The sequence below is a fragment of the Orbilia oligospora genome (genome assembly GCF_000225545.1).
Source record: "Orbilia oligospora ATCC 24927 unplaced genomic scaffold scaffold00076, whole genome shotgun sequence".
NCBI lineage: Eukaryota > Fungi > Ascomycota > Orbiliomycetes > Orbiliales > Orbiliaceae > Orbilia > Orbilia oligospora.
In genome coordinates, this window is record NW_011645633.1 from 2,162,087 (window position 1) to 2,189,139 (window position 27,053).

At 46.4% G+C, this 27,053-nt stretch overlaps 9 protein-coding genes across 9 annotated transcripts; 5 read left to right on the plus strand and 4 right to left on the minus strand.

Moving 5' to 3' along the window:
* Window positions 1-348: 348 nt before the first annotated feature.
* AOL_s00076g637 (uncharacterized protein) lies at window positions 349-3,967 on the minus strand (the record flags this gene model as incomplete). Its single annotated transcript, XM_011123189.1, has 4 exons — window positions 349-671; window positions 755-949; window positions 1,009-1,515; window positions 1,579-3,967. 4 exons carry the CDS (start codon window positions 3,965-3,967, stop codon window positions 349-351), a joined length of 3,414 nt encoding a protein of 1,137 aa, XP_011121491.1.
* Window positions 3,968-4,027: 60 nt separating this feature from the next.
* Window positions 4,028-4,378, minus strand: AOL_s00076g638 (uncharacterized protein; the record flags this gene model as incomplete). The annotated part of the gene is made up of 1 exon (XM_011123190.1): window positions 4,028-4,378. One exon carries the CDS (start codon window positions 4,376-4,378, stop codon window positions 4,028-4,030), a length of 351 nt encoding a protein of 116 aa, XP_011121492.1.
* Window positions 4,379-5,041: 663 nt separating this feature from the next.
* AOL_s00076g639 (uncharacterized protein) lies at window positions 5,042-6,666 on the plus strand (the record flags this gene model as incomplete). Its single annotated transcript, XM_011123191.1, has 5 exons — window positions 5,042-5,088; window positions 5,154-5,188; window positions 5,254-5,378; window positions 5,444-5,621; window positions 5,696-6,666. The coding sequence occupies 5 exons, from the start codon at window positions 5,042-5,044 to the stop codon at window positions 6,664-6,666; spliced, it is 1,356 nt and encodes a 451-aa protein (XP_011121493.1).
* A 938-nt stretch (window positions 6,667-7,604) lies between these two features.
* On the plus strand, window positions 7,605-9,537 carry AOL_s00076g640 (uncharacterized protein; the record flags this gene model as incomplete). Its single annotated transcript, XM_011123192.1, has 8 exons — window positions 7,605-7,616; window positions 7,764-7,787; window positions 7,885-7,910; window positions 7,979-7,992; window positions 8,068-8,135; window positions 8,201-8,215; window positions 8,270-9,263; window positions 9,338-9,537. 8 exons carry the CDS (start codon window positions 7,605-7,607, stop codon window positions 9,535-9,537), a joined length of 1,353 nt encoding a protein of 450 aa, XP_011121494.1.
* Window positions 9,538-10,697: 1,160 nt separating this feature from the next.
* AOL_s00076g641 (uncharacterized protein) lies at window positions 10,698-12,448 on the plus strand (the record flags this gene model as incomplete). The annotated part of the gene is made up of 8 exons (XM_011123193.1): window positions 10,698-10,712; window positions 10,789-10,805; window positions 10,885-10,908; window positions 10,980-11,023; window positions 11,094-11,114; window positions 11,183-11,218; window positions 11,289-11,936; window positions 12,012-12,448. 8 exons carry the CDS (start codon window positions 10,698-10,700, stop codon window positions 12,446-12,448), a joined length of 1,242 nt encoding a protein of 413 aa, XP_011121495.1.
* A 645-nt stretch (window positions 12,449-13,093) lies between these two features.
* Window positions 13,094-14,026, plus strand: AOL_s00076g642 (uncharacterized protein; the record flags this gene model as incomplete). Its single annotated transcript, XM_011123194.1, has 1 exon — window positions 13,094-14,026. The coding sequence occupies one exon, from the start codon at window positions 13,094-13,096 to the stop codon at window positions 14,024-14,026; it is 933 nt and encodes a 310-aa protein (XP_011121496.1).
* A 774-nt stretch (window positions 14,027-14,800) lies between these two features.
* On the minus strand, window positions 14,801-17,895 carry AOL_s00076g643 (uncharacterized protein; the record flags this gene model as incomplete). The annotated part of the gene is made up of 4 exons (XM_011123195.1): window positions 14,801-15,916; window positions 15,984-16,226; window positions 16,287-17,620; window positions 17,700-17,895. The coding sequence occupies 4 exons, from the start codon at window positions 17,893-17,895 to the stop codon at window positions 14,801-14,803; spliced, it is 2,889 nt and encodes a 962-aa protein (XP_011121497.1).
* Window positions 17,896-19,019: 1,124 nt separating this feature from the next.
* On the minus strand, window positions 19,020-20,245 carry AOL_s00076g644 (uncharacterized protein; the record flags this gene model as incomplete). The annotated part of the gene is made up of 5 exons (XM_011123196.1): window positions 19,020-19,261; window positions 19,341-19,748; window positions 19,839-20,006; window positions 20,070-20,101; window positions 20,172-20,245. The coding sequence occupies 5 exons, from the start codon at window positions 20,243-20,245 to the stop codon at window positions 19,020-19,022; spliced, it is 924 nt and encodes a 307-aa protein (XP_011121498.1).
* A 1,683-nt stretch (window positions 20,246-21,928) lies between these two features.
* Window positions 21,929-26,245, plus strand: AOL_s00076g645 (uncharacterized protein; the record flags this gene model as incomplete). Its single annotated transcript, XM_011123197.1, has 5 exons — window positions 21,929-22,027; window positions 22,104-22,632; window positions 22,731-23,336; window positions 23,402-23,653; window positions 23,724-26,245. 5 exons carry the CDS (start codon window positions 21,929-21,931, stop codon window positions 26,243-26,245), a joined length of 4,008 nt encoding a protein of 1,335 aa, XP_011121499.1.
* Between the last annotated feature and the right edge of the window lie 808 nt (window positions 26,246-27,053).

The window sequence follows — 27,053 nt, forward strand, 5'->3', positions numbered from 1 at the left end:
ATTTGGGAGTCTTTCATAAGGATACTAGACGACGTTTTGGTGTACTACTACCTAAAATGTTCGGAATTTTGGGGTGGGTCTATAGGATTGGATTAACTAAAGATAGTTTTGCAGTGCTATATTTTATCCTTAAGAGAATTGATCGTTCCAATCGGTCTAGAAATATATCATTGTCATTATCATTGGATGCTTGCCATCGTCTCTTTTTCTTCATACGCACACAAAGAAATAAAAGTAATTACGCTACTGAGATGAAATTAGAATATGCAAACTCCAAAATGATTATTCCCCTTCTCAAAATGCATATTCACACCCAATCGGCATGCTAAATAAATAAAAAAAGGTCTTCTAAGGGACCCAAACCAACAACCCACCCTTATCAGCCGCCTTGACCCCGTCCGTAGCTGCAATTCTCAAGTTTTTGTTGTAGTACTTATCCACGACCCTCAACGTAGCTCTGATCCAATCATGCTTTATCCTGGGATAAATTCTATATTCCATAACCAGTCTAGTCAACGGCATGAGTTGCACGCCGGGCTGTTTAGGTCCTTCGAAATGGAATGTATCGCTAGGATCCATTGATACGTTGAATGTTAGAACATGCATAGTGGGGTTTTCGAGAGTGTAAGTTAGGTTTATGATGTTGGTGTCTGGGATGTACGGCGATGCTTCTATTCGATATTGTTAGTGAAGTCCGTAATTTTTTTTTCAAAAAAAAGAGGTCGGATTGTAAACGAATGACGAGACCACTTACCGGCGAGGACCCTCGGTTCGCTGCCGGGGATGAGAAGCCTTGGAACCGCCAAGGGCGTCACTACTATTTCGCCTCCTGGCCGCTGCCATTTAACTTTTAGGTCTAGATCTACATCCGAGGATCTTCTATCTTCTAGAGCATGCTTTGTGACTTCTAGAATATAGATAATGTCGACAATCGAATCCGGTTTGAGTTCTACAAACCCGTTAGCGCTATTATATATATTCATAGACTACTCAGAAGAACCGACGTACCATAACCCTGTTCATTTACCTCATCTGCCCTCGAAAGTTGGCACACAATCCCACCCTGAACGTTCGCTACATCGCATACAAACCCATCTAGGACCAAAGTCCCTGCCTCCATCAAAGATATCTGGCACTTAAACACCCATCTTTGCGTTAATCCCTTCGGTACATCCTCATGAGATTCACGATTAGCTTCCTCGGTTGATAGCCTGAACATATTCGGCCATTTCTTTGAATGCACACTAGGCGAGAAATCAAATTTTGTCCTGAAAGGACGTCGGACGTGGAATGGGGGTAACTTGACGGTTTTAGAGATTTGTGTTTCTGGATCAGATGTTAGGACATAGAGTGAGATGACTTCTAATGAGACTTCAGCCTCTAAAACAGCAGAGGGGATGGTGAATGATCGTCGGATTTCTTCAGATGGAGCTATCCTGCCTAGTTGGTAGGGCGTTTCTGGGTCGTCTTCTATGGCGTCTGAAGTTTCCGTTCGGTCCCAGGTAATAAGTGGAACTAATTGGTGTCATATGGTTAGCGAATGTTAGAGTCATCTGCTATGGCCGAATATGGACATACTTTCATCAGGATACCCCAGTATCCGGATCTTCATTCTTGCATCTACTTCTTCATCTTCCTCGTTGACCACTCCTAGCGCGATCCTAATAGGCTCGCCGATGTATACAGGGTCATCCAAACGCAGGATCTTGACCATAAGTCTTGGAGGTCGAGGTAAGATTTTCAAGTACATGGATCTATAGGTCTTCAATGGTACCTTAGTCAATACCGAGTTCGTGTATTTCCAAACATACGCCTTCTTCGTTTTGAGAAGTAAGGGGTTGTAGTCGTCGATGTCGATGATCAAATCAATGTCATATCCTTCTCCGCGGAGGGTCAGAGTAATTGAAGTAACTCTTACGTCTCCGTGTTCTCGGAGGGGGGAACTTAATTCAAATACTTTGATCTGGCCGGGATTTAAAGCTAGATCTGCGACACCTTCGACATATGCTTTTTTGCCATCGCTCGGGGTGATTTCTTTTAGCTTCGATTTCATATCCTGGAAGTCTGATGCGCCTTCTACTGTTTCGTGTCTAATAACAAGTGACTTCAGCATTCCCTTGTACTCAACCTTTACTTCATGAAGAGTTAGGTGAGGGGAACCTGATTGAGCCTGTGATTTTAAGACAAGTTGCGAGATGGCCAACTCCCCGACTGATACCTCGGTAGCTAGAAATGCATACTCAGCAGATATCACTGGAAGAATATCCGGGGCACGTATTGCTAGTGTAGTTTCTCCTTGTACACCACCTTCAATATCGGTTAGGCAGCTGCTTAGTTCGGGTACTTGCGTACCCTCTGGAAGGACTTTGCTGTGCAACTCTAAACTTGTCGTCAAAGCCGAAGCCGCATCTGATATCTTCAGTGCACAGCCTCGCGCCAAAGTCAAAGCTTCCTTGAGAATCTCTGGGGTCCAGCGGTCCGCCCTCCATGATCTGAGGCCAATTTTCAAGCTATCGAGGGCCACCTGCCAGTTCTCCCTAGACATCTCGAGTTGCGCAAGCTCGAATAACACTCTTGCTCTTAGCCGTGACTGACCCTTTTCTACAAATGTGGCGGCACCTGCGTTCAGGTATCTGATAGTTGCCGATAACAGATCCACTTGCTGCTCTTCTTCTGGAGCTTTTACAAGATACAGGTCGACGGGCGAATCTGACTCGGGTAATCTGTCGACTCTCCGGTTGTGCAGCTTAGAGAAAGATACAGCCATCATCCAGTAAAAACCTGCGTGATGGAGATGCTCTATCGCGGAAACTCTCTCATCCACCTTGATAGATTTGTCTATTGGTGCGTAAAAGTGCGGGATATCGTTGGCTTTGGGGTCAGGTGTGAATATCTTCGATCCGTGAACTATTGTTGCCATGATGACTGCCCACCGCGCTTCCCATGCTGCCCAGCCATACGTGCTCGTCCCAGCACCCTTGCGGTCGAGTATATCTGCCATGCGCCGTCGATGCGTTTCCCATTTCCTTGCTGCTAATGTTCCATTTTCGAAGTATATGTAGCACCTTATCGTCCGAGCTGCCATAACATCTGCAAGTAGCCGTATATCGTTCCAACGGGGGCTCCAATTGTTTGTAGTCTCGAATACTTCTAGCAAGGCTTCGTATGCCGTTTCGTAATGACGAATTGCGGCATCCATCTCTGCTCGGAATTCCGCAAAGAGTGCAAGCTTCATCTCATACCGTACGGTCCATCCTGTATTGCTTAAGGTCTGCGACATTGAGCTAGGCGGTACAGTTGCTACCGGAGCTGAAGAACGACTGCGCTTCCTACGCGCGTGTTTCGATAGCTCCCGGTAAAACTCTATGGCTGTCGGTGTTAAAGATAATTCTACACTTTTTGCTAATTGCTGAAGCTCGACACTCGAGGCTTTTGCAGGTAAGAAGAACAGGGAGTTCTTGGTATCCAAACTTGTCAGCCTCCGGATCATTGCGAATCTGTTCTCGATAGATGGAGCTTCGAGGAGGGTTTTCTGGGCGATTAGGACAACGGCAAATTTGATCTTTCGTGGATCAGCGAGGAAGGCCCTTTTCATTTCATTGATGGAAGTTGCAAGGGCTCTGTCGGCGGCTTCTTCTTGGGCCGCTGGTACAACAGCGAATTCATGGAAGGAGACAAAGGCGCAAGGTTGTAAGTAGAGGTGCTTCCGAAGCCATATATGGCTGAAAACGCCGTCCGGATAGAGGGGTGAGTCTGGAGTCAGTGGTGATATAGGCGAATGCAGAGGCCGTTTTGGAAAACCAGCACTTGTAGGCGTCTTTGGAGACATGACCTCTAATGGTGAAGTAGCACCAGACTCTGAGAAGGGAGGATTCGCTTTTCGGGGCGGCAATGCAAAGTTCTGTTGATCAGAGAAAAGGTCCCGATTATAATATGTCAGCAATTTCGTCTGCACTCCATCCAACATTGCTGAATATCCGAATGTGATTTGAAAGCATAATGGTTTACAAACATCATTCGTGATTCTTCAGGTAGCTATTTTGGTGGTATATGAGGATAGTGGTGATATAATAGTGGTGTTTGAGGAAGGAAAGACTACCCTTCCGACAGCAGCGACCCTAAACGCGGACGAATTTGGCGGCCTTCCTCCTCGTTTGATAGTTCCTTTCCATCCCGAATCTGCACTGCTCTTGAGGAAATACTGAAGCAGATCCTCGCCGACTTTGGAGTTTACCAAGGGTTCATCGCAGCTGATGAGTGTAGCATTCTCGAGTAGCGGGTATGGCGGCAAGGCAGTATGCGACTCAGTATTACCCAGACCGGCTACCACCAGTAGGGGTAGCGGGGTGGTAAAGTATTCAGGCGGGTATGCTTCCATGATTTCGACTTGTCGCGGTGAATTGTATTGAAGAAGAGGAGGAAGAGGAGAAGGTCTTCTTCGTCTACGGGCTATAATTAGACAGGCATTGGCGTGTTCCTACGAGGTTCTTATCGTATAATACAAGACACGTTAGCGTATATATTCCTCGGACAACTGCTTTAACCATACTTGCTCAAGCTCGAGTAGGGAAGTACTCAAGTACCAAGCATCCAACCGAAGCAAGGAATGGACGGGTATGTAACTTACTCCCAGGTCTCAAGTTTCGATTATGTATAATCCTTTGAGTAGGTTAGAGTGACTTAGTACCTCGTTCGCCAGTACTGACTTTGTGCAAGACGTTTTGTCGAGAGAGATGACGATAGGTGATCAATTGGCGGCTGTGGTGGTGGTTGGATGTGGTAGAAGAATGTTTAATGGTTTGGTGGGTCGGAGCTAAAAAAAAGGCCGATTCGTCCCCAAAATTATTATTGACCGGCTGCGAGAGCCTCTTTCACCTTCACCTTGATCAAGTTGCATCGCCATTCCTACAACCCACCTCGTTTTCTCCTCGGCAGCTGGACCTCAAACTTTGGTACGTAGGTATTCAGATACTTATCAACATTGTTATCTGGGCCATAAGTTTTATACTTCTGTTCTGTTCCGTATTTATCGAATTCTACGATGTCGCAAACTGCCGCCGAAAAGGCTACACTTCTTCAGATTATCGCGTGGGTTGTCCAACTACCTCCCAGTCTCGAACTTCTCCAACTGACATAATCTTTTTCGCTCGCAGAGACTGTAAGGCTGCCGTCAGGAGACACGATGACTGTACGATACCATTCTATTATATTCTAATATACGCCCTGAGGATTCCACTGACAGTCTTGTTACAGCATCGGACTCGGACGAAACAGAAGTCGCATACGGTACAAACAGAGGGAACAAACTCAAGAGGAAGGCGCGACAAGTCCATGCCGGGAGTCTCGACGAACCGACGGGGAAGAAACTCACGCCGGAGGTAAAGAAATACTATTATGTACAAGGAAAACTCTTCGATGGGGCCGGTCTAATTGGGAGTACTAGGTGATCGAGTACAATGGCCGGCAACGAATGATTCTTTATCGAAACACTGGAAAGCGGGACGAACCTGAAGAACAGCGGGCACCGGGGTCGGGAAGAAAGAGAAAACAGAAGGCCAATGCTAATATCGAAGAAGAGGGCCCTGTTGATCTGGACCCTTATGCCAATATTCATCTTGAGAGTACGACTGCCCTTTTTCCCCCTTGGTAGCCCATCTCTTCCCAAAGACGCCGACTAAAAATGACTGTCCTCTAGCTCTCCTTGCGCCTGCCGTCGAGCCGAAGGACATACCGAACCACCCTGCCTTATCAATACCATATAAATCCCGGCACCTAACCGACCTATGCGACCAAGTCTTGGATATAATATGCGCCGAACATAAACATCTTGTCACGATAAAACGACTATTAACCCACTTATTGGGGGATGATCCGTGGGTTTCGGGCGATAAGATGGAGTCGGTAGTGGCGCCGAAGTTTATCCAAGAGGCACAGGCTATGATTCAGGAACGGGAAAGGGCAAAGGCTGTCGCCAGTGAACTGGAGAGCCAGCCGAAAGAGACCCAATCGACGATACCTGACGGGGATATCGAAATGTTGGATAGTGCAAGACCGGATGAGGGTGCCGAAAAGCTGCCTACAAATGAAGTACCAGCAAAGTCGCCGATACCAAAGGTTGAGCATCCATCCCCGCCAGATGGGTTCGCAGAGGCCGCAGGTGAATCATCATCGACAGCACAGAACAGACTGCCTCAGAACCCACCGGCAGCGGTAACCAACGACGACCCGAACGTCATGCAAATAATTGATGGTACTACCTCTGCACCTGCAGGTCTCCCAGCCGGTGTGGATCCGTACGAGATCATAAATTGTACTTCTCCCTGGTTCTACCCGCCGGCACGCGATGAAGATGCTAGAAATTTTGGTCTCCCACCACAGGAAGCTGAAGAGACCCGGCAACTGCTGCTGTTGGCTGTACAAAAGGAAGAAGAATTCATCAGAGGGCTGGAAAGGGTTCGTGCCATGCTGTTGAAAGCTGACCGACAGCGTAAGGATGTTTGGAACTGGTGCCGTGCAGATGGGGCACCAGATCTAAGCGACGGGGAGGATTATGTGGACTTGGAGTACTGGGGCCTGAAGGAGGGAGATCTAGTGAAGGGGGCAGAGGAGGAAGAGGAGGAAGATCCAAAGGGCAAGAAGACAGCCCGGACAAGTCGGAGAAACTAGGGTATACCGGTAAGCGTTTTTTTGAATTGAGGTTGATGTCTTATGGGATTGGTTTGCACTGGCTTCTCACTTGTTTCATATTAATATTGAGGATGCAGGCTATAGAGTATATGTATGCACTTACTTACTTGCCTGTTTATTGACTTACTTACTTATGTACTGTAATAGAGGGTGAAGCTTGAAGATATGGGAGGTTTAGCTTAACTTGGATTGTATTTGGCGTCATCTGTGTGTGTATGCACATATGTACTATACAGGGTATAGAATATTTCAGGTCTATTCTTTCTTAACCACTAAATAGTACTTCGATTTACTTACTTGAGTACCTACCTTCTTAAATATATAACCCACCCCTTACTATCAGCTCGAAAGTTCAGTTGAAACAAAAAAAAAGTAGGTACCGATATGTCAGCAAGCTTGGAGGTATGGTATGCATGTATATGTATGTACGGGCGTTCGATTCCACGCCCCAAAGGCGCACTGCAGATATGCACGCAGCGCAGTGCAGACGACCCTGGCCAACAGCTGCCAGTTCACGCGCAAGACAAATACAGGTCCCTGGCCAATTCCTTGTAATTACTAGTCCACAGTTGTCCAGAGAAAATTTAGCCTCCCAAGAAGGACTAGTTTGTTGATACGAGCGAAATCAACAAATAAGAGTGCTTTGCTTGTTGGCGTCCGAATTTCCCCACTCGGCTGCTGCTCCTTACCGAGCAGAGAGTGGAAAACAGAGAGCGTTGGCCGCCCAGCAAATTTGACTGGCACCGACTGACTATCAGAGACTCTCCTTATTTAACTTCTGTTCCTTCTTCTCTCCCCATCTCATCCCTCAACCTAACCCCCATCATCACCATCCTCACATTACAGCTTCATAATAAGCTCCATTTACTCGCTAAAGTTCTTATTCAAACTACCTTTCTTCTTACCTTACCTTCAAAATGCGTGAAATCGTAAGTCCTTTTGCTCGTTTTTGTCGCTCCCTTGATTCGTGTCTATCGGGTTTGGTGGCGTGATAGCTCTATCGAAGCTCAATACCAGACCGCGTAGCTCTCTATCTTACCCAGACACGTTCAGCTAACATCTAATTCTACCTCCAGGTCCATCTCCAAACCGGTCAATGCGTATGTCTCCTTGGTAGCTGTTGCTGCTGCTGCTCTATCGGCTTCTTTCTCGCTTGTTTCAGGATCCATATATTTATATATACTAACCGTCTTGCAGGGTAACCAAATTGGTGCTGCTTTCTGGTATGTTGTCTCACAATCCTGATCTCTTGTCCATCGTGTGTTCATGGTAGCTAACAGACTCGACATAGGCAAACCATCTCCGGTATGTTTCGAGCTTAAAAACGTCCTCCCGCGACTATCGTCTCGGACAGATTTAACTAATATTCGTGTCTCACAGCTGAGCATGGTCTCGACGGCTCCGGTGTTTACAATGGCACCTCTGACCTCCAACTCGAGAGGATGAATGTACGTCTGCTACTCTCAATATATATGTATTATTTAGATTCAAAAACTAACATAATCGCGTCTAGGTCTACTTCAACGAGGTTAGGCTTGTCTTTTTGCGCTGCGTTTTTGTTAAAAACACCCAAACCTAACAGAATTTACAACAGGCTTCGAGTAACAAGTATGTCCCACGTGCCGTTCTCATCGATCTTGAGCCCGGTACCATGGACGCTGTCCGCTCCGGTCCTTTCGGCCAGCTTTTCCGTCCAGACAACTTCGTTTTTGGTCAGTCTGGTGCTGGTAACAACTGGGCGAAGGGTCATTATACCGAGGGTGCCGAACTCGTCGACCAAGTTCTTGATGTCGTCCGTCGTGAGGCCGAAGGCTGTGACTGCCTTCAAGGTTTCCAGATTACCCACTCCCTCGGTGGTGGTACCGGTGCCGGTATGGGTACCCTTTTGATCTCCAAGATCCGTGAAGAGTTCCCAGATCGTATGATGGCCACTTTCTCAGTCGTCCCATCTCCAAAGGTCTCCGACACCGTCGTTGAGCCCTACAACGCCACTCTCTCCGTCCACCAGTTGGTCGAAAACTCCGACGAGACCTTCTGTATCGATAACGAGGCTTTGTATGATATCTGCATGCGTACCCTCAAGCTCTCCTCCCCATCCTACGGTGACCTCAACCACTTGGTCTCCGCTGTCATGTCTGGTGTTACCACCTGCTTGCGTTTCCCAGGTCAATTGAACTCTGACTTGAGAAAGCTTGCCGTCAACATGGTTCCTTTCCCACGTCTCCACTTCTTCATGGTCGGATTCGCTCCTCTCACCTCCCGTGGTGCACACAGCTTCCGTGCCGTTACCGTTCCAGAGCTCACCCAGCAAATGTTCGACTCTAAGAACATGATGGCTGCTTCTGACTTCCGTAACGGACGATACCTCACCTGTGCCGCTTTCTTCCGTGGAAAGGTCTCCATGAAGGAAGTTGAGGATCAGATGTTGAATGTCCAGCAGAAGAACTCTGCTTACTTCGTTGAATGGATTCCAAACAACGTCCAGACCGCTCTCTGCTCCATCCCACCACGTGGTTTGAAGATGTCCGCCACCTTCGTCGGTAACTCGACCTCCATCCAGGAGCTCTTCAAGAGAGGTATGTATATCCGACACTAAAGTACCTATGTCCGTATGCCGGATTTTCTTGCTAACGATTAACCCTATTTACAGTTGGTGACCAATTCACTGCCATGTTCCGTCGTAAGGCTTTCTTGCATTGGTATACTGGTGAGGGTATGGACGAGATGGAGTTCACTGAGGCTGAGTCCAACATGAACGATCTCGTTTCTGAGTACCAGCAATACCAGGAGGCTGGTGTCTCTGATGGTGAGGAGGAGGCTTATGCCGATGAGGAGCAACACGAAGAGTAGATTATCACTTGATAGTCTTTTTGTTTTATTGTGAAGAGGTGTAACGGTTTCGATAACTTGTTTTATTTTTCCAATTCTTCTTCTTTTGGCTTCCTTTCTTTGAAGCGGATTCTTTGCATGGATGAGCTATTGTTATTGGAAGGGTCCTGGTAAATACCTATACACTTGCAACTCTAAAAGACATCTCGACTTGTCTCAAGGATTCGGAGGAAAGAGGGTTAACAGGAAGGAGGGAAATTTCAGATATTGTTTCTTATCGCCCCTTTCACTTTTATTACTCTTCTTTCCCACCCTTTTTTTCAAATTATAAAGAACTGCTTCTCAAGGTTGAAGGTGGTGGTTACTTTCCCAATCATTTATGTCTACTAATGAAGCCCAAAATAAAATAACATTAAGGCAAGCATGCAACAATATGAAAGTTGCATAGCTTCGAGACCAAGAAAAGGAACCGCCGACATCAGTCGGATGTCAAAGTGTGTGTCGTGCATTCACTTGAAATCGAAAGATCCACCCTGTGAGCTCCCAAGGACGTAAAAATATAATTTACAACCAGACTCGGAATAGTAGCGGTCCACCGGGATGAAAATTTGAATTTTCGTAGTTCCCGGTGGCGGCCTGACCGGACTAGTCCCGGGGCCAATTCCTGTCAGGACCATGATGCATACGGTATTATCCTATCTTTTGATTTAGTGCAAGGACCAGGGACCTTTGAAAGTTACCCCTCCATCGTTTGTCGCTACCGAAAACAGGCCGTCGAGCTGTTGTCGCCCCAAACGCTAGCGAAATCGGCGGGGAAATTCAGAAGATGCTGCATAGAAAATTAATCCCTATCTGCATGCAAGGAATGAAATGTAAAAAAAAAGATAGAATAGAAATATATTAGCCTGATGCAGCTGGGAACTATCCGATGCTAGCCAACCTATTGAATAGAAGAGAAAAAGAGTCATTGCGGTATATTAAGAGGAAAGCGTCGGTATAAATTTCTTGGAAGATTTCTCCGTTGGTAAATCTCTCTTCCTGCTTAGTTCCCAACAAACCATTTGTAGTCCCGTTTGAGTTCCAAATTCTTCCTTTCCAGCCTCGTTTCTATACCTTCTTCTTCTTCTTCTCAAATTACACCTACCTCTTGATTGTATTCTATGGCCACTGAAATACGAACAATGTCGAAGGGAAAGGTGAGTTTACAACTACTGCTTGTTATTGAATCTGCAATTAGAAATGAATAGTTGTTAACTGTGGTCGTGGTTACAGGTCTGCTTAGCTTACTCGTAAGTCGGGTTCGATCATTGATGAAGCTCTCCAGCTTCTCACACTGTAAATTGGATGCTAATTTAATCGATGGCATAGTGGTGGTTTGGACACCAGCTGCATGTGAGTTTGATCAGTCTCTACTTAAGTACGCTAGTATTGAAGCATTGGTTTCTAATTTGTTTGTGGGGTAGTTTGGCATGGCTGTTGGAACAAAATTATGAGGTCGTGTGCTATAGTAGGTCTTCCACCCAATTGACTTATCTTTTAGCTTGTATGTCTAGGAGATGCTAATCGATTGTCCATAGTGGCTGATGTCGGCCAGGAAGGTATTTTCACGTCTTGACGATGTCAATTGCATTGTTGAGATATGTATGCTGATGGAAGTGACGCGCAGAGGACTTCGAGGCTGCCAAAGTCAAAGCTATGAAGAGTATGCACCCCGAACTACTGATCATGATTGTTCCTAGACGAACTGCCATTAATGTACATGTGATTACTAGTCGGTGCCAAAGCATGCTATGTTGACGACCTCCGAAAGGAATTCGTCGACCAACTCTGCTTCCCCGCCATCCAATGCAATGCCATCTACGAAAACGTCTATCTCCTCGGTACCTCCCTTGCCCGCCCTGTTATTGCCCGTGGTCAGATGGCTGTCGCAAAGAAGGAAGGTTGCTTCGCCGTCTCCCACGGGTGCACAGGTAAAGGTAACGATCAAGTCCGATTCGAGCTCGCATTTTATGCGTTAGACCCCAAGATTAAGGTTATCGCCCCATGGCGTGATCCAATCTTTTACGAAAGATTCAAGGGTAGGAACGATTTGTTGGACTATGCCGCCCAGCAAGGTGTCCCTGTTTCCCAGACTAAGTCGAAGCCATGGTCCATGGATGAGAATCTTGCACATTGCTCCTATGAGGCCGGTATCCTCGAGGATCCAGATGTCACCCCACCAAAGGATATGTGGAAGCTCACAGTTGATCCCGAGGATGCACCAGAGAAGCCAGAGGATTTCACTGTTTTCTTTGAAAAGGGTCTACCAGTTAAGCTCGTGGAGCAGGATGGAACTGAAACAACAGATTCATTGGAGTTGTTCTTGAAGGCGAATGCTATTGCTAGGAGGAACGGAGTTGGCAGGATTGATATCGTTGAGAGTATGTTTCTTCTACTATAGCTTCTATTTTACTTGGATACGATGTGATAGATACTAACGAATTATATTTGCGTAGATCGATTCATTGGCCTCAAGTCTCGAGGATGTTACGAAACACCCGGTCTCACCTGTCTCCGCAATGCCCACGTCGACCTCGAGGGTCTTGTCTTGGACCGTGAAGTTCGCGCCCTCCGAGACCAATTTATCACCTTCAACTACGCCAAGATCTTGTACAATGGTCTATACTTCTCACCAGAGCGTGAGTTCCTGGAGGATGCTATCATTTCCTCGCAGAAGAATGTGAACGGACAAGTCAGATGTCGATGCTACAAGGGATCGTTTACCGTTCTCGGACGAAGCTCAGAGACTGAGAAGTTGTACGATATGAGCGAGAGCAGCATGGACGAGATTGGTGACTTTGCACCAAGTGAGACCACCGGATTCATCAGCGTGCAGGCTATCCGATTGAAGAAATACGGTTTGAAGAAGCAGGAAACTGGCGAGGCGTTGTAGATTGATATTACACCGCATTGGTTTACAATCTATTATCTATTCTTAGTCCATTGAATGGGACAAAAGTACTTACTTACTTACTTTCTACTTTAAAAAAGTATGTTTTATTAATTAAATGAATGAAAGAAATGACCTGTCACAATTTCCAATCAGAAAAAAAGGAAAGATAGAAGCGTCGACGTCGACGTTTGGGGTAGATACTGAGGCCGTGAGCTGTTGTTCTGCAGGCTGCGTTGTCATGGTGCCAGCTGTTGTTACTGGTATACCACCCCAACTCATCCTTCGTCCTTCCGCGACTTCTTATTAGGACCTCCATCCCATTCCACTCCACCTCTCCCACTTCCCCTCGAGAGAACCCCGCCATCCCCCCTCAATCTCGACGATATCTCTTATACCTCACCGTCTATCTCTCCCTTATCATTTACGACGTGAAACGAATTGTCGGGCTCAATCCGTAGTCTAGTTTGTTACAACATCGCGAGTTCAAACGCCCTTCATCGAGCTTGCCTGCTTCGCGCCTGCTGCATGGATAGCTTGAACTAACTTGACTAACATTCGAGGTATGGTTTATATATACACACACCCTGCCATCAAACTCAATCCATATATCCCTAGAAAAACCAGAGAGAAACTACATCTTCTACGATGGGGAACCCATCCCCTTGGAGCTCTAAATATCGGCCTAGCCGGAATTCGTCTTATAGCATCGGAGCACTCTCTGCTACCTCTCTCATCTGGTCATCTACTAGAAATTTAAACATATCTTCATCAGCAATCGCTAACAAAATTACTAGTGTTAAAGACTCTATATCCCCGTGGCTTCCATCCTATAGTTCCCCACGGGAGGAGAAAGATATTGCTGCTACGCTTGAGCTTCCTGCATCACCTAATACGACCCACGAAACGAACACCACAACTACTGCCACAGTCTCTCCTTCTATCTTCCCAGCTCCTGCCACCGGCCTGAGGAGAACCTCGAAATCCACTCCCTTCAAATCTTACGCCCTATCTAAACAACCTAGACACCCATTTTTATCCATCATGGACGATTTCGTTGTCCAAGCCTATCCATATGCCAAAGTCGCAGTCAACCATGCCAGTGCTGTCCTCGCCCATGCCCTCAAAATCGTCTACCCGATCTTAAACAATCTCTATAACCAAAACCCAACATTAGTTTCCATAGTCCTTCTAGTCTCTGCCGTCTACTTTGTCCTCCGCATCGTCACCAAAATCACAAATTTCATCTGGTCCGTAACACGGAATATCTTCCAATTATTCTTCGTAATCGGTGTCGTCTTGGCCTGCATGAACTACTATAACAAAAGATCTACTGGAAAGCTAGGGGATGATGGAAATGTAATTCCGGGTTTCGATTGGGATGCTACTTGGGCCGATTTCCAAGGTGTTTGGGGTTTTGTACAAAATATTGGGGCGGTACTGATGGATCTTGTGGAGAGCGGAAGCAATCTTGAAGAAGATGGATGGAATAGCGGGAGGAGAAAGACAATGGGTATGAAGGGTGATGGACTTTTTGCTGAGCGACCGGGGAACAAAAAGGGTGAACAGAAATGGCGGTGATTCATCTATCATTCAAGATTTATAAAAAAGAAACATTATAAAGAGGAACTTGGGGGCTTCGTGTCGAACTCTAGCCACCCCTCGAATCCCTTGACCAAATAGTTCGTTAACGAAAGGTGGAAGCTGTGGTCACGCAAAAAGTTAGTATTTTTTTATTATATTTGGGCATTTTATATTTACTTAGGAGGTAGTTAGCTTCTTCTTCTTCATGCTTATATAAGGGCGGCAGTTTTGTACACGGGATCTCATGGAAGCTGTTTTCAACCGTATGTGCCTTGTTATTGTTCCTGCTCTTCTTATTCATCCTCCTTCTCCTCTTCTTTTCGGGGTTTCTATAGCTGTCTATATCTTGGGTTTACTGTTCGTGTCTGCATCGATATCAGGCGAAACTTGGAGTATTATATCTTTTATTCATATTCGATGGCATCTTATATCTCGGGTCACGTGTACTGCTGGCTAAGATTTATTCTGTCCATTCTCGAAACATAAACTTCTACACATATGCATGCTGGCTATTATATTATCCCAAACTTTCAGGTTCATACGAATTCATGAAATAAAACAGAATACAAAGAATAAAAACTCCTCCTATCCGGCAGTATATAAGTAAGGATATGTAATATAAATCGTCAGGCTAAGCTTGAATAACTCCCACCGTAATACAATGCGCTAAAAACCCCAAGTATATACAAATGCCAAAGATAAGCTTCAATTGCTTCGCATCCTTGTACGCAAGCGTGAAGGCAGCTAAGGATAACGTGAAGATGCCAACAGCTATGAATTCGTCTGGCTCATGATCAAATCCCGATACATCTGCTTTAAATCCGCCACATCGTTCCTCAATTCCTCCACCTCCTCGCTCTTCTCTCCCAACATGACCAACGTGGCCTCGTAGGCTCCGTCCTTCTCCTTTAGATCTGTCTCGAGCGCTTGCAACCTGGTCTCCAACGACCGCTTCTCATCAACTTCTGTCATAAATGCCACGACTTCGGCTCTGGCTTCGTCCCTTTGTGCTGTCATCCTCACAAGCTCTTCTCGACTACTAGCCATTTCACTCTCCAGTCTCCTTACTGCTGCTGACATCCGCTCCACAAGTTGAACGCTGGGGCCCGCGGCTACTGTTGACACGCTGAGAATTTCGCCCAGATGTGCACCACCGTTTCTTCCTTCTTGACTGCTGGGGCTCATGAGACCTCCATTTCCTTCAAATATGCTTTCGTTATCTCCATCTTGCGCCGGCATGCCAGGACTCACCATCGAAGTACTAAATGACGGTGTACTCGGGTAATTCCCCACCGAGATTCCCATGCCCGCACCTGGTCCGCCAAACCCACCAAATAATGAGTTTTGACGAGATATGTTCCCTCCGCCGCCATATCCCGACATAGAATCAAATCGAGGTGTTGTAGGTCCCCAACTCGGTGTGTACTGCCTGGTCGGTTCTGGTAATGTGGGTCGTCTATAACCTCCCGGTCCTTCATTTAGCCTATCACCAGACTCTGTCCTTGACATTCGTTTCGAAGGGAACGGAGCATTCATATCCGATCCGATGCTCTGCTTTCTTGGTCTTGGGTTAGGCGATAATGGCCTTATTGCCCCTTCTGCTTCCAATATCGAGTTTGGTCGTGATTTCGGTCGAGATGCATAGTCATCTACTATAGCTGACGAAGCTGTTTTCAGAGAATCTCTAAGGTTGTTGATTTCCTTTTGCCAGGCGGTTCGTTCTTCATCTTGTTTCTTAGTGAGTTGGAGTTTAGAGTCTTCGTGTAGGGTCACTTGTTTGCGTAGGTCGTCGCAGAGGGTTAGCTGGGTGGTGAGAGAGGATTCGAGGTCTTGGATTTTGAGGTTGGCAGACTCAAGATCGGATTCCATGCGTTTGAGTTTTTGATTCTATATTGTATCATTGTTAGAGTGGTTCGAGTAATATATTGTGATAAAATGTCGTTATTTTGCATACCACTTCTCTAGCCTTCTTCCGGACATCACTTTCTTTACGAGAGAGCTCGTCCCGTTCCTTTTCTACGTTTGTAAGCCTCGTCATCAAGCTAGCTTCAATGCCCTGCCAGTTTTCACTCGCAACGGCGTATTGTGATTGAAGTGTTTCGATTTGTCTTAACAACTTTGCATGTGTATGACCCGAAGTCCCCGTCGAAGCTTCCTCGGCACGAGCCCGCATGATCTCCAGTTTTGTTTCTAGCATCTATGGCAAGGTTAGTATTGTGAAATATATAATTAGGTCTCTACGCTGGTTATGGCTTACTGAGACTTCATTCTTGAGCTCTAGCTCCACAGCTTTAGCTCTATCACCATCTCTTTCGAGCTTGCTCTGTAATGTCCATATTTCGCTTTTAGACCTCTCCTTGTCTGCCGTAGCATCATTTTGAGCCTTTTCCAACTTCTCCCTGAGGTCGGCGGTGAGCTTCCTCTCAGCTTCTAGAGCTTCTGTTTGGACTTTGCTCTCCGCATCATCTGCTCTAGCTACTGCCTTTGCAAGTTGAAGTTTTAGATCGCTAGTGCTGATTTGGAGGATGTCTCTTTCCCTCTTCAAGCTTTCATTGTCAACCTCCAGTCTATTCATCGTCCTAAGCTTTTCATTTGCTCGTTTCTCGGCTTCAACAGCTTTCCTTGTTTTCTCTTTGAGATCTGAAGCTTCCTTCTCGGCCTTCTCCTGTTTCCTCTTCGCCTCTGCAGCAGCTTTTTCATCTTCTTGAGCCTTTGCTCTCAAGCGTTTGATATTATTCATATGCTTCAACTCGATTTTACTCAACCTCTCCCCTTCTTCCAGTAACAACGCGATTCGCTCATCCCGTTTCGCGAGTTCCTTTTCTAATGCGGAGGAACCGCCGGTTTGTATCCGTTTACGGGCCTCTTCAACCGATTCTTTCGCAAGGTATTTTAGTTTTTCCTCAAGAGAATCAATGCGCTCCGAGGCAGCAGAAGCTTCCTCAGCCCGACGGGATTCACAAGTCGCAAGGTCATCGCGGAGCTGAGATATGGTGGATTCGAGTTCTTCGACGGTGAGGGTGGTGGGGAGCGGTGTAGATATTGTGGTGGTAGGAGCTGTAGCAGGTTGCTCAACAAATTTCCGCGGTTTATCTATCGAAGCCCTAGGCCTAGAGTCTAGTGACACTCGTGGTTTAACGTCGATGGAAACTCGAGGTTGGGATTCGAGGGATTTGCGAGGAGTGTCGGTGCTTGTTCGAAGTGGTGATGGATCGGTGGGTGTAGATTCCATACCGTTTGTCGATGGCTGCTCTTGGTCTTCTAGAGGCTTTGATTCGGTCGATACTGCTACGAGTTCAGTAGTCGGTTCCACCTTCGAAGTTTCTTCAGATGACGTCCTCTCTGTAATTTTGTCGTCGGTTGGGACGTCCACGCTCTTCCGTACATTTTCTGCGTCATCGACTGATCTCCTCACCGCAGGACTCGGACTAGGACTCGCTGCTCGTTCAGACAAGCTTCCAACCGCAGGGCTAGAACTTCTAGTAGTGGCGCTACGAGCCATTGCTGCTGCAAGTCGCTCTTGCATTGTCATCCTCCCCATTCCTGGCGGCGGTGTCGGTGACGCGGATACGGGTGGTGTAGGTTTCGCATCTACCATTATTACTAACGTTAGCCTTTCTTCCTCAAAAAGGAACGACTTCTAGCGGGTTCATTTAATGGAATGGATGACCTTTAATAACAGTCGGAGCTTGAGGAACGGTTGTTGTCGAGCTACTAATAGTGGGTGTAGGGCTAGTATTGCTGACGGTATTCGAATCCCCAGCTGTACTCGACAAAGAATTGTCAATCGCAGTATTCGGATCGCTGGCCAGTACCTGATCCAAGCGTGATTCGACGCCGGCGACAGCTCGTTGGAGGAAGTTCATGGTGTGCGAAAACGGTGTACTCCTGCTCTATGGCCAGAGCCCTCTAAAGCGACCTCCTGGAGCCTTTCTAAAGGAAATATTGCTTCAATAGAAGGGAGACCGAGATGGAAGGAAGTCGAAGAAGAGGGTGAGAAACGGTGATGGTGGTGGACGGGGCTGACAGAGCCTTGTGTAGGGTGCGCGCCTATCCTTTGAGGCCGGAATTTATGGTGGTTATAGTTATGTGGTGAAGACAATCAAGTCAAGCTTAAAGGATTCGAGATTATATCCCCGCCAGGCCCGGAAATTTGTGAAGGTGGAAATTACATCGGCAGGTATACATAAGGTAGGCTTTTATTTCTGAGTATCCGTCTATTTAACGGGCCGGTCCCTTGGCTCGGAGGTTAGGTAGCAATCGAGGTTGTTTGATGATGAGGTTAACGTTTGCACCGTTTGAGGCTTTGAGGTTTTGAAGTTGTTGAGGATGTCAGATACGACGGCACAAACTCTCGTTGCAATCCGCTGCTGGTTTTAAGTCAAAGACCAGCAGCTCTTACTGGCAGTGCTAATTTGGGGCCACGTTCAGCATTAGCTACAGCCCTCGCCTTCAACTGCCTTCTTTTGCGCACAGGGCGGTTGATATTCGTCATTCTGGCAGCGCAGCGAAACCACGGGTGAGGGTACCGGGTTAATTAATTAGTCTATGGCACGCATGCATACAGATATGCAGCGGGCTGGATTTGTGGGCTGGCTTGCGAGGGCGGGAGACGGATTACAGCATCGGAGCCAGTGAAACCGCGGGTTACGTACGCACGGCGCCGCGGCTGTTTCAGAATCTTTATAAAAAGTCGCACAGTCCAGTCTCGATTCAAGCTCGAGTCAATTGCAAACCGTGACCCGAATTTTAGAGGGTCTCGGAAAGGGAAAAAAAGAAGATGGAGATATTCAGAGTAATAGAATATATTCCGATATAATGCTCATTCCAATGATGTCTATCACATATGCCGTTGCCGTATAACAAAAGGTCTACCCGGGGGAACAGAGGCGAAAAGAAGAAGAAGAAAATAACAGACGCATGCAGGGTGGGAAGGATATCAGCAAAGCTGCGATCTCAAATGACAAAGAAAAATATGCACAGTTGAAGTTTAAAGAGACTTCTTCTTGTTCACCCCATTCGCACTTACCCCGTTGGCTTTGGACTTGCCGTTGGCCTGCTGACCCTTCGCCTTAACATCCTTCTTATCTACACTAGGGATGGAGAATAGGGACGGCCAATTCAGATCGTACTCGTCGGCTTTTCCATCTAAGGTTGCTCGCAGGTATTGCCCCCAGATGAGGAGTATATAACTTCCAATACCGGTCAACAGATGCCACCAAGCATGGAGTTCTATGATATTTTACTGTTAGCAGCGGTACTCTACCGTTTAATATCTTAGAAATCTATGGGATAGTTATATATATCTTACCGGACACAAACCCCCATGGCATGCCCACCTCCCTCCTCCACCGTCTCAACTGCTGGCAGTAAATATTGTCCAAATTCCATACCCCGAATCCAGCCAAAAACACACAGATACCCCAGATAACCATCTTCCACATCAGATTTGTCGCCGCAGGGTTCTTCTCCCGGGTATGGGTTTCCATCATGTACATGCTATGTGATAATAGCGTGATCATGATGAGTGCGAAGGCGTTTTGGTGGAACAACGGGTTCTTGAGATAGTGGTACACTAGCGTGATAGTAAGGCCCATACCCACGCAGCCGAGGAGCACGAGAAACTGTCTTAAGGGGGACCGGCCGTGAGAAAATGTTGCGAAGCACATTGTGAGGGCGGTATAGATCATGGCGCACTCGTCGACGAGCTGCATCGAGTCTGTGTGTCCACTAGTTTAGTACATCGACCTCTTATTCCCTAACCTGCAGGTATAAATTAATAATAATTAAGGTACTGGGAAATCATTACATTTTAAGGTCCCATGGAATAATATTGATCCGATGCCGATGATCCCATAGCTTATGAAGCACAAGGCGAATATCCTGGGGTGGTCGTGTTTGAAGACGTGGGTGGCACCTTTGTAGGCGAGCCAGATATACAGACTGTTGGTAATGACGTTCATGACCTCAGCGACATCTATAATCCATGTTAGATACATATAGATCGAGATCTAAAAATTGCGCAACTAGTTGAACATACATCCAGTGAGATAAAAATCTTCTTCGCAGAAGCTATTCACATGCCAAAAACTGTCAGTCTGAAGCTTTCCCTCGAGGTATACATATATACAAATCCACTCACTTGATGGTTGAAGTCGCCGGCTCCCACATCGACTGAACCTTAGGGCCATACGGAAAAGATGGTAACCAAGACATATCGACGGTTCTATAATTAATACAACTATGAATGTCGATATGAAGAAAACGGTGATGATGAAGGTGAAGATGAAGGTGAAGGTGAAGGGGTGTCCTCGAGCCCTGGAATTCCGTCGGTAGCTTTAGTATTTATTGTCTTGAACCCGTGGAAGCTTAAAAAGAAGGCAGCTGATCGAGGTGAAATGGGCACGAAACTCGAAGTTGCTGGTACTTCGAAAGAAAGTCCACCAACTTTCACGTGTCGAACCTCCCAATTAAATGCGCCGTTCCAAAAAAGGTAAGTACCGAACTTCAAAATCGAATCAAGACCTCACGGAGTCGATAATTATAAACTGTCGTTTGCCGGAGCCCGAGCCCTAATTGGTGGCGATGCTGCAGTCGTGGAATTTGTGTTCGCAAATATTTACAGCCCTACGTAACCAATCGCCCGCGGAAACACCGGATGCCCGATATGAATAAACCATGGTGGTGACAAGAATCGAAAACCCTGGCTTCTACGGTCGAGCTGCAGAAAACTAGCCGCTGTTTTCTGGCAGGAAATCAGGAATTTCGTATTTCCGACTGGCTGGCCAGGTTAACACGAGTTGGCTGCCTCGAGGTTAGTGCAAGGCCAGGCCAGGGAGCCAGGTCCCGAGCCGCCTAATGCGGCCTGCTAAGCTTTCTTTGCCCCCACGTTGGACGGGAGGACAAATATAGTATCCTTCTTAGTCGGCTATAGCTGGGGCAGCGCTGGAGATATATATATATATAATGTAAGTATGTCTATCGCAATACTACTACTTCTTTATATTCTCCCTTTTTATCCCGGGTATTTTTCACAAGGGACTTACTTACTTATGGACATTAGCAGAACCCCTGAGGAGACAATTAACCTGTCTTCTCTCGCGAGATCACACAAAACAAAGGGTGCCCTCCTCGTATGTAGGATGTTCGGAATACCAGAGAAAGAAATGTGGAAAGACTCACCGATATCGCGAAGCCATCGATGAGTGCTAGCTCCCCATTATTTCTCTTTACAAATGATCATATGAGTGAACGGGACGTGAAACGGATCGGGGTTGGGTCTCGAAATACGATGCACATAGTATGGATATGCTTACCTAGGTATATACTTAATATATCTAGCATAGCTTCAACGATTTAAAACAGAAGATTGTGAGAAGCCATTCCCCTTCAGGGTCTGTTATTCCCCAGACTACATATCTCTTATTCTAACCAATCAGCCACTAAATTCAAGCAAGTATATAGGCGTTATTTTACGTGTACAAACTGCCTGCTTATAGGCCCTGAAAGCAAAGGCTTAAAGATATTAGGGCGGGGTTCACGAATTCACCAAATCCTGAGACTGGTACATTGTGCCGATAAAATCGGGAATTTAACTGGTTATCATCCCAGCTTCCCAAGCGCAAGCTGAAGCCAGCATCCGAGGCTGTTCTTGGCAATATGCATGCCGGGGCACCTGCATATATATAAGATAATACATGGTGTATAGAATTATCATAGCCTCGAGCGGGGATTGGAGAACCAGAATGATACGACCCGACCATATAAATGCAGGCGTGGCTCCAGCTCCGAGAACGAGTCTAGCTGGAGTCCTAAATACAAACATCCTACGAATATTGTATCCATTGCGCCCCTTTTGCACGTTTCCCATCGTTTGCTCGAAGTCTTGGGTTCGCAATAATGATATTGATATTCGGCTTGACCTGGACCCTCGCGTCCCTCCCGTTCGGCACACCTCTTGAGTGGGAAAATTTCTCCAATAACCTCGCAACCGACCTTGTATGTTCTCTTGAGCAAAAAGCCCTGATAATTTCCCGTCATATGTTAACGAATCATACTATAATTATACGTACAGGCTCCTCTTATCACCCTATTTGGCGAACAAGTCACAAAACAGTTTCTCAGCGAATCATTGAGCACATGGGACAACATTATTTTTGCTATGGCCCCGTTAGGGATTCTCACTGCCGTTGTCTCTGTAATTCGAGTTTGTGGAAACTCGTCTTTACGAGCTTTTATTGGAAGAGCACAAGAAAGTCCGGGAACAGCAGAAGTTGAACTTCTTTCTTCCGTCTCGGAAACCACCTCTGAATTATGGCATAACGGCGGGGTCGCACGCGTCTTTGGTACCCCGCAGATCCTCGAAGTCGTCAGGCTTACGGAGACCAGCCGGGAGTTGCACTATACGGGTGTAGGCTGTACCGCGGGTATCTACAGTCTCAGGGAATCTGCAAAAGAACCCATATCAGCCTGGCGCACCAAATCAGATTCCCCGCTAAAAGATATCGAATATTGCCCTAATATATCGCTCAATTTCGGTATGAGAAGGTTGTCTGAAAGGTATACCTATGGCGCTACTGTCTTGGGAATAGTTTTACAGGCAGGTAAGCAGATGAAAGCTGCACAACAATATAAGGCATCTCTACAAAAAAGCCCAATTGACTTTATTGTATGGGTTATATAGGCGTTTTAATATTTGCAGGCCTTACGGTTTACAAGTACCCTAGTCAATTTCTAGTGGGCTCCGATGGAAACCCGGTCGAAAGGTATGCATTTCCATTTACCTTAGTTGGTACTATGTTGCTCTGTTCTGGGATGTTCCTTTGCGCTTTCATTATTGAGAAAAACTCTTCAGAGCATCTCTTTCAAAAAAATCCAAAAATTGAGAGTCGGATATATTGGGTTCAGCCTGGTGGCCAAAAAATCGGCGATCAAGTATTTGAATCATTTGTGCAGTTTAGCAACAGCAATGATTATATCGTCTCAGCCACAGCCAATAAGCACCTCGACTTCCATCAATTCAATAAACTCCTATGGGTAGCGGTAAGCACGACAGTATTTGGATTTATAGTACAGTTCGTGGGATTAAGAGCAGTACACGCATCTGTTATCATGGCACAGCTGGGCGCCACTATTCTGATGGCGATTGTCCGCGCCGGCCTTCGGGCTCAGCGAGCGGGGGGGGATAAAAACTTAGTATATTGGCCGTCAAGTTATATAAAGGGCCATGAGTTGGACTTCGCTGCGATGCAATATGAGGATATTGTGTCTTTATGTGTTAGCCAATGGTATGAAGGTGGCTTATCAGGTAATAACCCTCTTCTCCTTAGCCTTCCCCTATCTAGGATATATCTTGAGTCTAATAGCTCCAAGGCGCACCGGCTCTTGTGGAGGGCAAAGGGGCGATGGCACTAAAAGCAAGAGCACGGTTTGCCCGTCTGACTAATGGGCAAGATCACCGTTCTTGGAATAACCTTCAAGTTCGAGAAATAGCCTCTCAAGTACAGAGAGCTATCGAAGGTATCATGGGCATATTGTCTGTGAGACTCACGGAAAGCGCAAAAGCGCATGCGCAAAGGCACTATTGGACAATTGGTGTATTCGTACACTCGTTCGCTACTATAGGTATATCCCAATATCCCAGATATGCAAAAGGTTCCCTAAAGAGATAGTAGTATTTAAGTGAGATTATTAGAAGCTAGTTTCGTAAACCAGACAACACACGGGATCCAATCAGAAGCCGAAAAATTCTCCTTCGAGATATCTAAGGAAGGCCTAGCGTGGAAGATCGACTGTCCAGAGCTTGAAGCGCTTCTTGGGGTATGGGCATGGTCTGTTCAACGTAACCGGCACAATATCGACTTACCGGCATCTGGAGAGTTCTATCCAAGACCCATAATCGAGGGGGGTCAAACACCCAATCTTCGTCTGATTTCTTCAAGTCGAGCCCAACCCCAACCAGTGTACCCCGTCTGGATTCGGCGGAAGTTACACTTAGAAGAAAAGCTTGTTCGTCCTCATGTTGATCGGTTTACGTCTAGAACTAGAAATCCGATGGAACATTCGGCGAACCCCGTGATTCTCAATTGTTCGGAATATTCATGGGATATCAGTTCGCCACGATTTGACCTTTTCGGCTGTCAAACGCCCTATAACCGTCCAGATACGTTCGAGGATTTCGAGCAAAAAGGTTCCATCTCTTTCGTCGCTACCAAAAATTCTAGACTTGTGATGTGTGCTCAAGATATCTTGATCTCATTTTTAGGGGCGGTTCTGCGGGATGTTGAAAGCATCGGCGGAGAAACGACCCTTCGCGCATCAGTCGGCCGTCAGCCCACTTTCCTATTACAAAACAGCCAGATAGAAGAAATGGCTGACTATTTTGAGAATAGTGGGTTAGGGTCAAGAGAAGATGCATATATGTGCATCATTCCAGCCTTGGTGCGGGAAAATAAGATGCCTGAGATACCAAACGAAGTTATAATTGCAGCCCTGGATCAACTTAAAAACTGTAGTGACAAAGAGAGAGAAGAGGCAGTCTTACTGTTGGAGTGTGTCTGCTTCGACCCTAACACGAATGAGGACCGGAAGCCCTATGCTGAGTTAGCTGAGATCTACCACGAGTGGATGCGCACGAGCGACAGCACATCACCAAGCCACTCCCGCGACGGATTCTCCGGGGTCGGTAAAATGTTGGAACAAGCCAAGAACCAGAGCCGAGATTCAACTCTCTCTATAATAGCCCAGCGGTATGGGTGGATCGGATTACAGATAGCTACGGAGAAAGGGAACGAAGAGCAGGCAGCCAACCTTAGGTCTCATGGAGTAACAGAAGACGATGTACCCAATCACAAACAATTATGGGAGTGGGCTAAAGAGAACAATACAAAAGTGATAGTATACTTTGTTGGTAAAAACGCCAACGACGTGAATACTCCAGGTCCTGACGGTCGAACTTCACTTTCTTGGGTTGCATTCCACGGGAATTTCGACGTGGTGGCACTTCTTCTTAAGAATAACACAGACCGAAATATCCGTGATGGGGACGGGTATACACCCTTAATGTTAGCTACCGAACAAGGACACCATAGAGTCGTCGAGGCGCTGCTGAATGGGGATACAAGCTCACTCAACACCCGCCTGAAAATCGGTATGACACCTTTAATGTTAGCCGCAAAGCGCGGCGACAATCGTACAGTTCGGCTTCTCCTTGAACAACCGGATATCGAGATAAATGCTCGTAGCGGTGCTAGTAACCACCACCGCAGTGCTTTTGATTTTGCTTTTCTTGGAGACCATCTAGAAATAGTCGAGCTGCTCCTGGAGAAGAAAGCATACGTCTCACACATACCCGAGGTCATACTTTGGTGGGGGAGCGAAAAGGGAAGCCGGAAGGTAGTGGACTTGATGATAGAGAAAGGCGTAGACTATGCAGAAGTCTTTTGGGCGGCTGCAGAACAACAAAATTGGATGGTAGTTGAATCGGTAATCAAACAGAAAAAGGTAGATGCTGGTATAGTTAGTGGTGCGCGCAGCGGAGACAAGCCACTTCTGTCTTTGGCAGACGGAAACCCAGATATCGCCGAACTACTAATAAAGGAGGGGATGTTTTCTAGAAAAGATCTTATTCTCGCAGCATCAGCTGGGCATTTGAAGCTGGTAGAACTCTTGATAGATAACGGGGTGGGGTTTACACCGAACGATGATGTAAACGAGAACAAGGACTTTCTTCAAATTGACCATGCCCTTTTATTGGCAGTGGAAGCCGGTCACCGAGAGATAGCAGGGCTAATATTAGACAGGACGGGACGGATTCAAGGCGAAGCACTTGAAAGAGCAGACCATAACGATATGGTGGAATTACTGCTAGATAAAGGGGTTGATATTGCAGTATATGGTGTTGACGCAGCTACGAAGGCAGGACGAAATGGAAGTGTGGATATAATGGGAACACTGATAGGTAGGGGATTGGATATCTCAAACTGTGGGATTGCATTTGAAAAGGCAGCAAGTTTCGGGAATACAGAAATGGTGAAGTTCCTGATAGAGAAGGGAATTGATATCAAGACATTCGGCGAGAAGGCATTGAACGGGGCAGTAAGCTGGGGACAAGATGAAGTGATAAAAGTACTGTTAGCGAACGGAGTAGGTTCCGAGGATGCCATTCAGCAGGCTACAGAGAACAGACGCCGCTTGTTAGCGATACTCCTGAAGTGAATGTTTGAAATGGAGTAGTTGGTAGCAATCCGAAGTTAATTATTAATCGCGGCTTATTATATGTGTTGACAACGTAGACGTCGGACCAAGTCTGTATCTTGTGTTGTAGATGTGGTATTTTGGAAGTAGCGGTAGCTTGGTACGACTCGAGTTCAAGTTCAAGTTCAATTCAATTCAAGTCCTAATATAGCATCTTAACAAATACTCCGGCATCATCAATCGATATGGCATCAGTTTGAACACGCAATCATGTCAATGGCGCTGTCTAGTCCTTGACATAACAGTATCCAATTGCTCAAGCTACTAGCTAAGTACTCATATAGGCCAGCAAGCAGTTGAAATCGACTATTCGTCACCCGTCAGCGGACTCGTCCCGTTATCTTAAAATCCATTGATGCCTGAAACAATAGCATGGATGACATGTCTCTAGATCCTACCAGCAGGCTGTAACGTCGTCAGCGAAGGCCTCTTTCAGGTTCCTCTTTGGGATCGCTACCAAAGAGCACATGTCCATGGTACGAGAAGGTTGGCTCGACCGTGGTGGTTTCGTCGACAAGCTCTAGCCCTTGAGACTACCAAATAGATGCATTCACTCACACGGGTTCTAGGGTCAGAATTATAGGTGGACATCTATAGTATCTAGTGATGCCCTTTGTCTTCGACCATTCCAATGCAGATGACATTTTGCATCTTTCCGATTACTGTGGATTAATTCCACATGCATTAGAAGTGTCACATTATCGGAAATCCAGACGCTAAGACCTCAAGAAACGCCCTTTTATCTCTGCGTCCCCGGATTTCCTTTCAG